General features: G+C 43.7%; 1 protein-coding gene across 1 annotated transcript; it reads right to left on the reverse strand.

Annotated features, from left to right (window-relative positions):
- Positions 1 to 4,970: 4,970 nt before the first annotated feature.
- T265_09130 (hypothetical protein) lies at positions 4,971 to 11,471 on the reverse strand (the record flags this gene model as incomplete). The annotated part of the gene is made up of 3 exons (XM_009175127.1): positions 4,971 to 5,129; positions 11,265 to 11,341; positions 11,381 to 11,471. The coding sequence occupies 3 exons, from the start codon at positions 11,469 to 11,471 to the stop codon at positions 4,971 to 4,973; spliced, it is 327 nt and encodes a 108-aa protein (XP_009173391.1).
- Positions 11,472 to 16,117: the final 4,646 nt, after the last annotated feature.

Below are 16,117 nucleotides of genomic sequence, written 5' to 3' on the forward strand. Positions count from 1 at the left end.
ATTCTTGAAGAAATTTGAAGTCCCCAATGAAAAACATTCATTGACATTAACAAAAGCTACGTCAGAATTTATTGTACAATAATCGAAATCTTCGTGGAGATGCTTTGGACGATAAAATGCCTGGTCGAACACAGACGGCTTTTCTGATCCGAAGCAACCACCCGACACTGAGCTACAACGAAAACTGACATGGTATTCTCAGCCACATGGTGAAACCATGCGAAAGACGTCCAATTCACTTCTAATTGGACACTCAGTCGAATACCGGCTGAATCGCCCGTTTACTCTGTCTTTTTTTAATGAATATGCTGTACAACTGATGTTCCGGCTACCGTAGTATAGTTCCTCGGCTGTCGAGGAGTTTTCAACAATCTTATGAACAGTTTCCGTCAGGAAATCAAGTTTAACCTGAGTTTTTCAACAGTCCATACACTTAAATACGCTCCATAAGAACAAAACAGTTGAGGTCAGTCACATCTTTTGAACCATCTGCCAAAAGTATGCATATGGGTCGTCCACCGGCACCGTGAAGATGAACGTTTCTATGAGAATTTATAGGTAGAGATGGCTGCATAGTTGCCGCAGCAACCAGTTTGTACTTTTCAGTTGCATAAATCGACGGGCAACAAAATATGTCCACCATGTAATCCGATCGATCATTCCACTGCGATTTCGCGTCGTGATCGTAGGCCCAAGTTCTTCATTTGTGATCATATCGCAGCTGGACATTTTATAACTACGGTGTGAGACAAAACGAATACACATAGGTTGCAGAATGTGTAATCAATATACCTTGTTCCTCCGAGCAATGATGTGACATGAGCTTGGATGAGCTAGATACCTGGCTCACTGCGCTGCTGATATGAGCTGATGAAGTTTAGGTAACCTAAGCAACCTAATCATGAACGCTACCTTTCTGATGTTTCATTTTACCTGAGTATTGGCTGACTAAAAGGACCATACTGTGCTCAGTGTTTCACAGAATCGTGCAGGCCATTTTCGTATGGTTTTCTATGCTGAATGACCTATGCTTATAGTGAGTAGTTTAATCGATTTGCAGACGTACCCTGTAAGGTGAATTGGTTAGTTTCGTCATACTCGATCCTTCCAAAAAGTACAACGTTATCCAAAAATGCAAGTAGTCGGTAGTCACTGAAATATCAGCACAGGCTAGTGGGTATTTTTTTGTGATACATTCAGTGAAGGCCGCGTCAGGCAGCGTCTACTCAATTCGATCACAATACATAATCGCACTTTATTGGTTATTGATCAGATGGCTGTTGACAATGTGGATAGAAACTGACAGCACGAACGCCACTGATATTGGTTGACCGTCATCATATTGTCCAGCGTCTCCAGCCGACACAGGAAAGGTCACGCAGACCCCATCCTGAAAGGTAAACAACATCAATAGAACTCAAACTTTCCTTTACATCTCTCATTCTCTTCTACCGTGTCAGCTTCGGTCCACCTCTAGGTTTCCGGCAATCCGAATTAGGCACAATAAACAGAGCTCATCTCGACAGGCAGTGACTGGGTATGCGTGGTATGCGTAAAACATGGCCCAACCACCTTCGTCGCCAATTACCTGCCTTACAACCATGAGTTATGCATCGATAGAAGCCTTCCTTCAATTAAAAGTATAGAATATCTGGTGTTGTAATGCTCTGAAAACCCTCACGGAGGTAGTGAAACACACGTTCAGCTGCTTGTTCATATTATCGTGGAATTATGCAAGTCCGATCCGTGTGCTTTCGAACGGTCCAGGGGCGTTTTTTGACGAACAATGTCGTCTCCGATTAAGTATCGGACAGGAAAATCGTGAAACTTCCCCATTCAGTTTTCTGCCTAACGGAGAAAGCTCACAATCCCTGATCAAATTGGAGTGCACGTTTTTAAAACTGAAACAATTCCAACATCGTCAAACATGTAAGGTCGGTTTGACCGAATTGTCAAAGGTATGTGACAGGTGAGTACCATACTGAGTTGTTTTCTTGACAGAAATCACAACTCCCGAGGCCGATGAGAACTCTTCGGAAGTCCACCATCAACTTTGTCCTTCTTGAGACTCATCGGGCAGATGCAACCCCCGTTTTCCCTCAAAGGTATGTCAGGTCAATCTGACACCTAACTAGTGTGGATGTTTTGATTATCCTCCCATGAAACCATATGTACGTATAAGTTGCACGATCCTTGTTGTGACGAACTTTCTGTTCTCAAAGAGTTCGGTAGAAAACGTTCTTCCGTATTCACTAACCGTGGAAAACATTAGTCACTCAGTGTTTGTTTTTCGCATATGGCCACATCAATCCTTAGTTTTATTTTCGCAATATAACTAGTACTCGAAGTTCGCGCTGCGATCGACTGCCTCCAAATCAATGATAATCGTTTTTTCCACCAATGCATGCATCTGTATACCAGTTTGGTTTTCACAGGAGATTCAGTTGAATCTCTCGTCAATGATCATCATGTAGAACAGAAGGTTGACGGAAACTTGGGGACTACACCTAACCGATGAGCCCCAAAAAGGGCGAAACCAATCTTGGGCCGTCAAAGCGTTTCCAGCAGCCGTATGAGTAGTGCACTAAGTTTATAAAATTTTTATTAAGGAATCCTTAATTTAGAATTTCATCTTTATAAATTTGGTTGCGCGTCTGTTGAGTGTCACAAGGGCTAGTAAACTGATTTTTTAGAAAACTACACACAGGCCCATGTACTTTTTCTGTAACTTTATTCCTAGTCGACCTTGTGTGAGGGGACTGCCTCATTTTCTTCGAAATTGTGCTCCCTGACAGGTAGTTTTTTGTAAATAAAAACCCAAGAGTGCTCATTGCAACCGCTGGGTTGTCTGGGTTAGAAGCAGAGCCTCAGAGAGCTTCAGCACACCAACCACGAGGCTAGACCAGACTGTAGTCTTTCTGGTAACTCGCAAAAGAGTGACATCGATCGGAAGGCACATGCAATGATGCATACCTGAAGCTTGCTGCACGATGTGACAAGACTGTTTGGACCCTTGGCAGCCTGCAGCAAAAAATTCCGCGTTTACACACGTCCTCGAACCAGTTAGGTTGACCTCATTTCGGTTCAGACTAAATGACAGGATAAGTGAAGATGACAGATCTATGAGACCTCTTGTAGTAACGCTGTTAAGCGAATACTTCCAAGCTACACCAAACGATGAACAGGTTGTTTTATAATGGCTAGTAAAGAGTAGTTCAAGATACGAGAAACATTGCAGTCTGTCTCAACAACTTCCATAACCATCTGTTCATGCCATGACATTCAAAGGTGAGTCAGCTACGCTCTCCCAGTGTCAAAGTGAACGGAGACGGGATGCAGTGCACAGCTGACGCGACAGCATCAGCGGTAATGCATAGCCAGCCATCGTGTCACGGGACAAGCAAGTGAAAAGCGAAGAAGTAGCGAACGACACTCGGTTGCACAGTAATATGGTTCTAACAGGAAAGTTAACTAGACCTCAGCTGAATCTCTCAGCTACGGTATTCTCCAGCTGAGTGTGCAGCACAAACACTGTTGGGTTAGGACGATATTGAAGATATCGTGGTATATTTTCTTCACGGAACGCTACTCATTAGGTCGGGCTCATCAGGCAGACACAGTCCCTGAGTTCCCGTCCACCCTATTCTCTACTTTAACTCAAATAGCCCGACATTCGACAAGTACACACATTTGAGTACCAATTTAATTTTGACGGGAGACTCATCTGGAACTCAGCTGAATATCTTGTTTACGCTATCCTTCATCTGAATTTTCTGCACCAGGCCGCTTCATTTCTTAGTTGGGACGGTATTCGAGACTACTAAAATATACTCTCTTAATAAAATGCCAGGCGACTTTTGTGCACCAGATTCATTCGAGTACTATCATAAATGAGCGGTTCCTCTGAGTCGCTCGTTCAAATCAGTTTAATGATCCCATGACAGCATGCGGTGAATCCCGTCCAATTTGGGTTCAGCTAGAATATGAGGTTGACGGGATCTCGAAGACTCGACCTACTTACTGAGCCCCAAGAAGGGCAAAACTGACTGTGGGTTGCCGGGGTTTTCAGCTCGTTTGTAATTAGTCTTCCGTCAACAAGGGACGAAGCAAGTGTCTAGGCCTGGAGGCTGGTTCGCACAAGATGATATCAGTTTTCCGTAACAAACTGAATTTCTAAATTCGCCTATCACACCGAACTACGCCAGTGGACCCTAGCACTAGATGGGTAAGGCCATGTACGGTCTGCGCTGCCTACACAGGAGCTGAACTTCCCTTATTATTTTATATAAATTTCGGGAGAATAAGACCGGAGGGTGGTCAGAGGGGAAGGGCGGTTCTAAGATCACGAACATTTCCAACTGCGTTTAGTTTATGCGCTGCGTTCCCCGCATATCATGATCCCAGCGAACTGAACTGCCAGTTGGGGTTTAACAATCAAAAGAATACCGTCCGGTTTTTAGTCTCATTTCAACCTTTTTTATTCTAACTTTACGCAAATTAACCCAATACTACGTGAGGTTCAACGTTTGCGAGTGCGAAACTGTGTGAAGCAGACAGTCGGTGATTTTTCTTCAGCAAAAGCAGTCAGCTTCCATTCGTTCACCAGTTATTTCAGCGAGTTGGCTAGTCCCCATCACTGCAGCGGATTTATTCTAATTTACTCAAATTAATCCAATACTACGTGAGGTTCAACGTTTGCGAGTGCGAAACTGTGTGAAGCAGACAGTCGGTGATTTTTCTTCAGCAAAAGCAGTCAGCTTCCATTCGTTCACCAGTTATTTCAGCGAGTTGGCTAGTCCCCATCACTGCAGCGGACTCGTGTTCTGAATAATTGTGGTCCCTGATATCGGTTACTTGAACTTCTCCCGTAAATTGTTCAACGGTGGTTGGCGGCTGCCTCAGAAGTACTTTTTCTTTTCCCGTAACAGGTGCGACTAAGTCGAAAAATGACACTAGCTCTTGAAATCCCTTTACAAACGTAATTTGTTCTTGATGCATTCATCAATAGAGTAAATTCGCCCGTGGTCTCGAGAGTCTTGAGTAAGATATGATTTGCAAACCCCAACAGATTGCTCCGGATCATTGCCAAGGTCACTCGGGTCAAGGTCAGTCGGGTCTCGACTGCAAAACTAATAATTAGAGCCTTACAGCATTTATTGTTACTACGACCATGGGTCGTAAAACTTTTAAAGAATGATTTGTATACAGAAAAGGGGCATATGAAGGGCTTTGAGGAATACATGCAGTGTCGAGTAGGTCGAGCGCTTGCCAAGGATTATCCATGAAATGTCCACCAACTGTACCAAGTGGTGTAGACGTAATGCATTGCTCATAAGGTTGCTGAAGACTCTTCAACAGTCCACGACCAGTTTCGCCATTCTTTGGGCTCATCACGTATGTACGGTCCCCAAGTTTCCATCAGTCTTATCTTCTACCTGAACTCGAATTGCACAAAAGTAGCGAAATACACTCATCGTCATCCCAACTTGGCTGTGACGGGAGACTCACCTGGAACCCAGATGAATCTCTCCTTTATGATGTCCATAAGTGGTGTGATTATGTATAAACTGGACTGGAAAATGCAGTGGTTAGTGGAAAACATTACGCTTACGTCATATTTTTTCGTCGGAATCCAAAGAGCGCTGGGGTCTTGGCGTAAGGTAGGTTAACCTCGATAACACAAATTGATGTGTCCTTTATCAATTTTAATTGTATGAAACCACTGATCACTGTTGGCGCGATAAGATATTAAGCTTTGTGGAATGCATATAAGAATGGACCTAGAGTTCAACATTCCAGGGTGCTCTCATTGTTCCGTCCAGTTCCACATTTTTTACATCATTTTTTTACGTCACTTATCCATAGCGTCAGTGAAACGCATGATATTGCGAAGGGCACGTGGTTGGTTAGTAGAACTCAAATGTAACATGATATTTGGTGACTTGAGTGCATCGGCTTCTATCGTCTAGTCTATTTTGCATACGTTTTGCCCCCGACTGAAGCTTACTCAACCCCTGGTACTTCCGTATCCAACGCAGCATAATAACTCTCCCTCGAAGGTACCCGTACCAAAAATATATCTTTCATATGGAGACATATGACGAGAGCAAGTCTTTTCGAAGGGACAGCCCTGAACGCAACCAAAAGACACTTAATTGGTAAAGGAAACTACTCACAAGGTTGCTGAAAACTCTTCGACAGTCCACGATCGGTGAGTAGTTTCCATTATGAAAATATACTGCGATATCTCGAATATTGTGCCAGCTGAAACATGAGGTGGCCTGTGTGCAGCATAGTCATTTGTAGACTATCATAAACGAGAGATTCAGTTGAGTCTCTTGTGAAAACCAAATTAATTTGCAAATGAGTGTATTTCTCGAAAACAGTACAATTTGGATTCAAGTAGATCGTAAGGTTGACGGAAACTCGGGACTGCGCCTACCTTATGAGCCCCAAGAAGGGCGAAACCGGTCGTGGGCTGTCGAAGAGTTTTCAGCAACCTTGTGAGTAGTTTACTTTATGAAAATATATTGCTGGTTATCATATATCACTCCTAGCTTTACTAAACAACGCCTTGGATGTCACTGAAGATAGATTCAACAGCTGACAACAAAGTGTCAGCAGTGAACGCTAGCGCCTAGTGGTTGGGAGAGGACAGTTTAGTAAGGGGAAGGGAAGTAAGAAGGAAAGGAGAAGGATGGAGGAAGAACGAACGGCCTCTTTCACCTTATAATAACCCTATCGCACAAAAGGTCCACAAAGGGGACATGTCATCATCAATTGTGCGTCATCAAGGTGCACTTTCCTTAATTCTCGCTAAAGAGGGTGTGCCTCAGTGCATAGTTCGCCTAGGCAAGCGAAGCAAAGATCTAACCGTGATTTTCACTTGATCTCTTAGGGTAAGGACACTATCGATCGATGATGATACAGCTTATTGATTGCCTTGTTTATTATCTTATCTTCGATAGTTACTACATCACACAAACAAACTGTAACTCATTTATGCAGAACGCCGTGGATTCTACGCTTCAGAACTGACCATGTATAAACCAGCCGAAATGACCTCTCCCACATCAGATGATTTATCTGTTTCGACAAAAAGTTGCTTTGGTTACGCTTAGTCAGCCCTGTGATCATGATTTCATATTCCGTTGCATTTCGAGAAAGCGGCCAAGGGGATTTATCCCCGAGATTTTACCCTACCGAGTGACGATGCGTACAAGGTGAAGCGAGAGAAAAATACACACACGGAGAGGACTGAGCTACGCGTCAGATTTTTGTGGTTAGTGCCGTTTACGTCATTCCCATGTTTGTCGTTTGTCACGTTGCTAAGCTGTCAAAACCCGAGTGATGTGCGACGCTGGTGCGTTCGATCGGAGGTGGTCTTTATAATTTATAATTTACACGTCGGATAGATAAGTGCTCTCCGCGTAGTTCGATGCAGAACTATCAAAGCACACGACGTACTTTTTTCTACATATCAGTGAGTTTTGAATCATACTCCCGTCAGTTGCGTTGACGAACGGTGATACATTCACAATTCAGAGCTTCTTCCAGACAGCACTTGCACATTTAATCATGTACATAGGTAATGTAAAATTTTTCCACTTGCTTTAGGGTCTGGTAAACAAATCCGCCAGGGAGTATGAAGATTTTCATGACCTAATTTAAAGTGGCATGTCTAGCTTTGACTCCTTGCAGGAGTTACTGCTGAATTTAGTTCGTCCTTGTTATATCGGCACCTTTCGTGCTTGTTAGTAGTCGCGGTTACTGGTATAATGAACTTGGGGTAGCGGTTAACCTATCATTAAATGACAAATGCCGTAAAATATGGGAGAAAAACAGCCTTTGTCAGCTTAAACTATTCTTCACAAGGGAAACTACTCACAAGGTTGCTGAAAACTCTTCGACAGCCCACTATTACCGGTTTCGCCCTTCTCGGGACTCATCAGGTAGGCGCAGTTTCCGAGTTTCCGTCAGCCTTATGATCTACTTGAACCCAAATTGACTGTTTTCGAGAAATACACTCATTTGCAAATCAATTTGATTTTCACGGGGAACTCAATTGAATCTCTCGTTTATGATGTCCTCCAACTGAATGTGCTGCACACAGACTATTCTTGTCTTCTGAGCTCGAGGTAACCCGGTGGTTAGGGCGCAAACTTGGTGACCCGAAGCTCACTGGTTCAAACCCAACCTCAGCATCTCGGCAGGCAGTTGTGTCATATCGACTGGAAAAGGAGCATCTGCCCGGAAAGTTTCACTACCCCGAACAGCGGACAAAGAAGCGGTGGTTACTAAATTATTATCGTCCAGTGCAACTTTGCGAAATAAGAAAGAGCCCATTAAGTTTATTGTTGCCAGCTGATGCCAGAAAATAGGCCAACTCAGGTGAATTTAGAGAGAATAATTAGTTCGAGTTTTGCATTCAGTTGGAAGTCTCCTGTAATTAGGTAAAGAAGACTGGTGCCCGATCACTGGTACCATGACTATTTACTCTAGTTAGTAGTCTTCTTTCGTTGCGGTGATTCCCAGCTGCAGCCCTAAGCATGTATTGTTAGAGCATCTACACGCTCATCGATTTTACCGGTTTTCTGGACCATGGGTTGAAGCACTGATATTTAAGCACGCGGATATGCGGCAGTCCTGAGAAACCCTCTAACACGTGCAATGCATGGATTCTAGGGACGCCAACCCCGGATGGGGAGGCGCAGAGGGAATTCGCGAGAGCTACATTGGAAGCTTTTTGGTGGAGGCATGCGGGATGTCAGATCCGAATTCTGAGTCAGTCGATGTTGGTTGTACTGGTGCAAAGCACTAGCATGGGCAATAACGTTGCAACGCGAATAAAAAATTTAACAAATTCCGCGGATCCGTTCAAAGTAACTGGAGCGGGAATCTCTGAGTGACTTAGCCGTCTGGTGTCTCCCCAGTAAAGGTACTAAATAACACTACTAATTGTTCGGACTTAACACCACTTCGGTGCCTAGCTGCCGCGCCACCCGAAGGAAGAAAGAAGGCCGAGATCTTTCTAGGTTTCCTAAGTCTAGACAGGGGCCGTCAAGATGTAGAGTTTGGGTTCAAACCACGGGCCAGGTTCGTGCCTTAACCACTGAACCATCTCGAGTTCTTCCCACTACTGAAATTTGACATCATCTATCAGCCAAAATGGTTCCATGTATCATCACCGAGTGTTCATTTGATGGCTGAGTGCTATTCATCTCACCAGCGTATGAATCGATCTAGACTTTACAAACCAAACTTATTCGTCTCTGTTACTGTTTCCTAGAGAGATGATTTTAGGTCAGCAACGTTTTTTCTGGGGTATTTCCTGAGCCAAAGAAACTTATTCAGTCCTGTGCAGCTTATGTATCAAATGTTGGACTCACGCGTTTTGATAATGAAACAAAGTCAGCTCTGAGCACTTCCTATTCGATGTATAGAATGTTAGGAAAACCTTTTATTTCCCATCTGGCAGGTATAACCTCTCATTCTGCCTTGCATATTTGAAATATAATCGCAAATCTTTCCCAGACAATTAGAGGTAATTCTTCTCGGCCGCTTTATCTTTGTTCTTGGTTATTGTAGGCTTGTTAGGCCAATAAAAGGAGGAAGCATTTTCAGAGTGCTGTATGCTGTTTAGGATCATCAAACGAATGTTGACTGAACTGGTATTGAGTGTACGAGAGTGCAGTTATCGCCCCCAGGCACGTCCATCGACGTGGCGCTTTGAAGGTTGGGCCTCTTACCCAGGGTGGTTTTAATGGGACTCTGCATCCCCTTGCACTGTTCATGTACAGTGACCCGAATTTTTAAAAATATACGGGGACGGTGCAATCTATATCCTTAATTTGTTCATCCTACCTCCAGAAGGGAACGAGAATTCAATGAAAATCGATAGGATTTAAAAACGTCCCGATCCTGCCGTAAATATATGCAGTTACGTATGCGAATCACACGGGGGATGAAATCACGTGCATATTCACGTCACACTATTATGTCGTGCGATACTGGTCGGCTGAAAGGAACGCAACGAAAATGTGGATGACTGTTCTTCAAACATTTGACAGTGTCACTCACAGTGGTGACGGAAATAATTACAAATAATTGTGCCCACTTGGATACGCTCTGACCTAATTTTCTGTATCGGATACCAATCTGCAGAAACCTGTACGGTCCATGAAATCTAACTGAATACTATTCACCGGAGGTGATGCGTTAAAAGAGTTGAAGTTCCGGTACGTAATCACTTTGCGTGGGCTCTTTCGTCCGTTCCTAATACAGGTGAGATATAGGGACAAATTTGGGACAACTCAGTTGGCGGTCTGTTGTCTCCGATATCCGGATTTACTTGGTTATATGGTTATATACGCACTTGAGACTCACTCTACTAAGGCCGAAATTCACGTCCGATATTTCCTTGTTTTGGTGCGAACTAATCACGTGCTTACAATGCGAAGGCGTTTCAGACAACTGAGATAAAACATTCATCAGAGCCCAACTAATAGGATATTCTTAACATGACAGTGGCGATGACAGAAACCAAACCTTATCATGCCTATGGCGGATTGCGAAATGACAACTTCCCATATTCCGGTCCATTTGTTTCCTGGTGAAACCTCATATTGTAAAACTCCGATAGGTGTTAAGTCATTATGGATTCAATTTTCGATGTTGATTTGGACGTTGGAAATATTCACCGCCTGCCACAAAAACTGGAAACTGTATTCCAGTTTCCTATGCCATCAGGTCACATTTTCTTGGTGCATATTTTTAATGATACTTGACTGAAATATCAAAAAGTCAAAGAATCAACACCACTTTATGGTCTTCGCAACCACAATTATCTTCAACAGGACTGGAGGGCTGTGAACGGGACACTAAGTGCACAGCGCCACGTGGAGACTTCCCACAAGCATGAGCGGCAGGTGGCTCAGGTGGTTGGAGCGCGAATTTACTGACCGGAAGGTCCGTGGTTCGAACCCTCCCTCTGCCTCTCGACTTCTTCTGTCTAGGCTTGGGCAACCTGGCAATATCTCAGTCCTCGTGCTTCCTTCGGGTGGCATGGCAGCTAGGCACCAGAAGGCTGAACGATCAGTTTGTATGTACGACCGTGCATAATCATCGACCCATACGAGATATCCATCCCCAACTGGATAACTGTCTCAACATACTTCTCTTATTATCGACCAGGTTCACATAGAACATGAAGTTTCTCTAATGTGGGCATCCATCATGTAGCGGAACAGTGCTATCAAACTTACGTTCTTGTCAAATTTGGCAACCAGTTGCGGGCCCAGTGTGGGCAACAATTCGGTATCGTTCGGCATCTGATTCTGATCTGTTTCGAGAGATCGGTCCCAGACTCTCAAACACTCACCTTTCTGTAGAAGAATATCAAAACGGCTCAGAAAGAATTCGAACATCCGACCTTTCAGGCAGGAGTCAGACATTCCACAAAACATGCCCATGGTCTACAAAATGTAACATTCATGGGAGAGAGACTATGCTGAGAGGTCATATGGCCTTCTCGAGCTAGTCGAACTAGTCATCATAAGGACACTTGATATGAACGCTACTGTCCAGGGAGTGTAGTGTGTCAGGACAGAATCGCCCCAAATGACGAGATCGTGGTCCCAATTAGGCTCATTACTTTCCGATCGCTTCACGCCGCTTACGTCTATCATTGTCTGTCGGATACTCCTGATTAGTTTCGGTGAACCAGCTCAGATGGCTCAAATGCATCGGTTCAGTCCCGCTTTTGTCCCTGATTGTTTGAACATAGCGAGAAGGTAAACTGTCTCTTGATCAGCACTCATTTAAATCTCTACCTACTACATTCAGCCCAGTTGCCTGTGGGACCTCCTGTTCATTCAATTGGACGATGCATCCAGCGTTCTGGCCCATTTCTTCGCTTACTCGACAGTCAGTGAAAAATACTCATGCGCTATCCATGAAGCCAAAGAGCCCCCTAGTGAAAATAGCAGGGTCGTAGGTGTTGAACCGTCTGCGTGTAATCCAGAGTTCGAGTTGTATAGTTCGTTTATTAAAATCATTCCGGTGGATGTCCGAGAAAGAGTTGATGACCGATTCCCATGAAACCATTACCTTATGGTCATTACCTTTTCAAACGACGGGCGCTAATAAGTGTTGAACTGTCTGCGAGTAATCCAGAGTTCGAATTGTATAGTTCTTTTATCAAAATCATTCTGGTGGATGTCCGAGAAAGAGTTGATAACCGATTCCCATGAAACTATTACCTTAGGGTCATTACCTTTTCAAACGACGGGCGCTAGTTAAGGCGACTTCTTACTTATTTTGGTTGCCAGTATCGATATTCGCCTACACATATTTGAGATCTAGATGTGAACACCAAGGACTGTGAAGAACCCACCCGTTTAGACGTAGTACGCTACTCATAAGGTCCCTGAAAATTCCTCAAAAATATCATAAACGAGGGATTCAGCTGGGTTCCAGGTGAGTCTCTCGAAAAACCAAATTTATTTGCAAATGAGTGTATTTTGCTGGCCCACGGATTTATTTCATGTGAGGCCAATAAATAGCATCTTTGAGGTTACGATGGGTTTCATTTCATTTTATTACTACAGCATTTTTCATCAACTAGTGCCATTTTCAGAGATTCCTGAAACGAAAATTTCCTTGGTTAATGTGCCTTAAAAATGAAAAAAGCTCTTAAGTTGAAACTGAATAATTGCAGTTCACCCGGAGCCAGCGATGTTGGTGGAAACTTCGAACAGCTTACACGTCATCCGAAGAATTAGCTGCCCTTAGCAATCGCTGGTGATGTCTAAATGAATATGCTTCAGGCAAGTTGGATAGAATTCAAGTCCGGATGCATTTGGTGAGCTGATAATCAATGTGAAATGTGAATTTTTGAGATTGCGCAACACTGGCGAAATGGAAACCTTGCACTGAATAGCCAAAGCCTGCTGACGGTAATTTATGAAAAACAGGCAGAATTTCGAGAGATTCAAAATGGATAGGTCGAATACGGCAAGTTGATTATCGATAGCAAAACTTATGTGTGATTCAGACTTATTCACGAAAGAAATATGGGTTTATCGGGGAGACCAGATACCATCTGGAAACGGGGAGAATCGACCATGAAATCCAGACCGGAGTTGATCCTAAATGATTTGTCGTGTTTATTCACGAACGCGGCCGCTTGTTCAGCTCATATGGGTGCGACGCAACTGGTTGGCTTAATATTTCTTCGTAGATTTTTTGCGGATTTTCTCCGCAACCTCTTATACGCAGTATGCTACGTGTGGACAACGGCCGGATCATAGGAAATGGAACGAGTGCGTGAAGCGGGACCTCAACTGGGTTCTGAACTAACTAATAAAAAGAGGTCAGAATGAAGAAGGACCGAAGCAGGACGAATCCCACTACCCCTAGGGCTGCTGGAAACCCTTCGACAACCCACGACCAAATTTTGCCCTTTTTGGGTCTCTTCAGGTGGGCACAATCCTCGAGTTTCCTTCGAACTTGTGTTCTACTTGAGCCTCGAATTGCACGAAACCAGCAAAATACACTCATTTGCATACCAATTTGATTTTGATGGGAGACTGACCTAGAATCCAGCTGAGTCTCTCGTTTATGATGTTTCCAACCAACTGAGTGTACTACACCAGGCCGCCTCATGTTTCATTTGGCATGACATTCGAGATATCGCGACAGGTTGTATAGACGCAATACACTACTCATGTCTCGCTTTATACAGAATTTAGCTGTCTTTCGTCAAAACCTAATGGGTAGGCAAATGAGTATAGTTCGCCAAGGACGAATTCCGTTTTTGATCACTAATAAGCCCGACCCGAACAGTCAGTAGCTGTGCTCCTGACCCGGGCGTTACTGGAATAGTCTCCTTTGGAGTTCTGTGTAGTGACGAATACCCCAAAAGTGAACGAAGTTTTTAAGTTCACTGGGACAGGTCCAGTGGAATTTTCTGGTTGGTTCCCGCCCTGTTCTAGGTTTTTGTGCTATGGGAGTATTTTCTGTGTTAGTTCATCCTGGTCAGCACATACGTAACTGGACGATGAATCATTCAATCTCCATTTGGTAATTTGCGCTTCCATAGCCTTTTTGGATGGGTGAGGATGCCCCTGTGTGTCGGCACACTTGTCCAGACACCTACGGAGTGAATCCCTTCCTTCTGTCATAAATAAATTACGAAATAAACTCTCTAGCCTGTAAACATCGATCTGTGGAATAACTTGTAGACCAAAAAGTCCATGGAAATCCTAATACTAACTACTTGACTCTTGGTTCACGTGAGTACATAGTTTTGTGAAGTGTTGAGCAGAGTAACACACCCAGGTGGAATCTAGAGAATATCATTTTGGAAAATCATTCACTCCACTCGCCAAAGAAGTTCACCTTCCGATGTGCTTGATCAGATATAGACTGGCCATAATCGGATGTCCTTTCCGTCCTGCATCACGGGTATTTGTAAATCTATACCGTGAATTGAGCCCAGTTGGCGATAAAACGGATCACATCAAACGAACTGTGATTAATGATAGCGGTTCGATAGGGAGATTGTCAGGATAAATTCTCACTGACTTCGACCATAGTGTGAATTCTTCTGTCAATACGAAGCCAGTCGGCTGTGTTGTAGATGGCGAGTTGAACGTGGACGCTTCCCACATTGTTCATTTTTGTCACCACCGCAATAAATTGCACTTACGGCTGTTATACCAAGTTTCTGACGCCTCTTAGCAGACACAAGAAGCTGCACGACTTTCCGCCGATTTGTTCTGACCTAAAATATTTCACTGTGAGCTGAAGTCATACAGAACACACAAAGATATCGATAAGTCCAGTCTCACTCATTTGATATAAATATTTACCGGAGCTTGGGTTTCAATGGGACCAAGCACTTTTAACCAAGATTCTTAGTTTCCTGAATCTTTTGGACGTAATCAGAGTGATCCAAAACTTTCTGACCAGATTTGATAACTCTAAATGTTGAGTACCAAAAAGGCTACAGTTTTATTGCTTTACTGCTGTTTTTCGATGCGTTCTCGCAGCCAAGGACTTCAAACAGTGTGTGTGTGCGTGTGTGTGTGTGTGTTCGTCCCTTTTCAGTAGCTTTACATCAGCCGTTTAGTTTTGGAAACATCGATATCGGGTTAGGAACTGTGACCGAAGCTGTTCGTTTCACCAGGTTGTCAAAATCCCTCCTCCCAAATAATTTATCCGTAATAGAGCATTCCTGTGAACCGCCGTAGTTACGAGGTTCTCGTGATCCTTCATTCACTGGTCCTCACCAGAATCCCCCTTATGAAAGCCAATCACGATCGATTTTACCATTTGGAGTGCCTTTATCGATCTGAGCTTTTTATGATATTAAAAAAAACAAGACTAATGCGTCTACAATGTCGGTGGGGAATGTCGTAGTAACCTAAAAGAGAGTCTATAATCCACCGATAAATTAGAGTGACGAAACTCGAGTTTTGCGCCGTTCAGCACCTCAAGATACGTGGGAATAGTTTGGATTCGATCTCTCATTCGGGACCCTGTGCTTGTCTATAATCCCCATTTTGATCTCCTGGGTATTTCTTGTCTCGGAATTAAGGACTGAAAGAGATACTTTGACTTCTTTACGGAGCTTTGTTCAGAAAGAAAATAGTGGAAATATGAACTGACTTAACGGAACACTTGACACCAGTGCTTTTAAGTTTATGAATACTTACTGCCTGGCCTCGTCACGAAGCGAGTGGACCGTACCACTGTGTGACGGTTTGTTTATCCACGGAGCTGTACTGGGGAGTGTACGAGTGACATCTATAGAGTCTCTCATACCACGTTTTTCATTAGGTAGAAGTCTGATCAACACAGTTTCCCGGTCCTCTAGAGTGGGGCTTGGAACATATGCGGGGACTTGCTCCCTAAAATTCAGGCTGATCTGATGGTCTTATGCTGACCACGACTGCCTTCCGGTCAAAATTTTAGCTTTAGGTAAGGCAATGAGTGTAGATGCTACACTGTGCGCTGACGACTTAATTCTACTAACTATTTAAGCGTGGAATACCGTTCATTTTTAATAGCTAGGAATTTGAGGGTAATGTCGAGGGTTACGGTATCATTCAGT

This window comes from Opisthorchis viverrini, assembly GCF_000715545.1.
Source record: "Opisthorchis viverrini unplaced genomic scaffold opera_v5_259, whole genome shotgun sequence".
NCBI lineage: Eukaryota > Metazoa > Platyhelminthes > Trematoda > Opisthorchiida > Opisthorchiidae > Opisthorchis > Opisthorchis viverrini.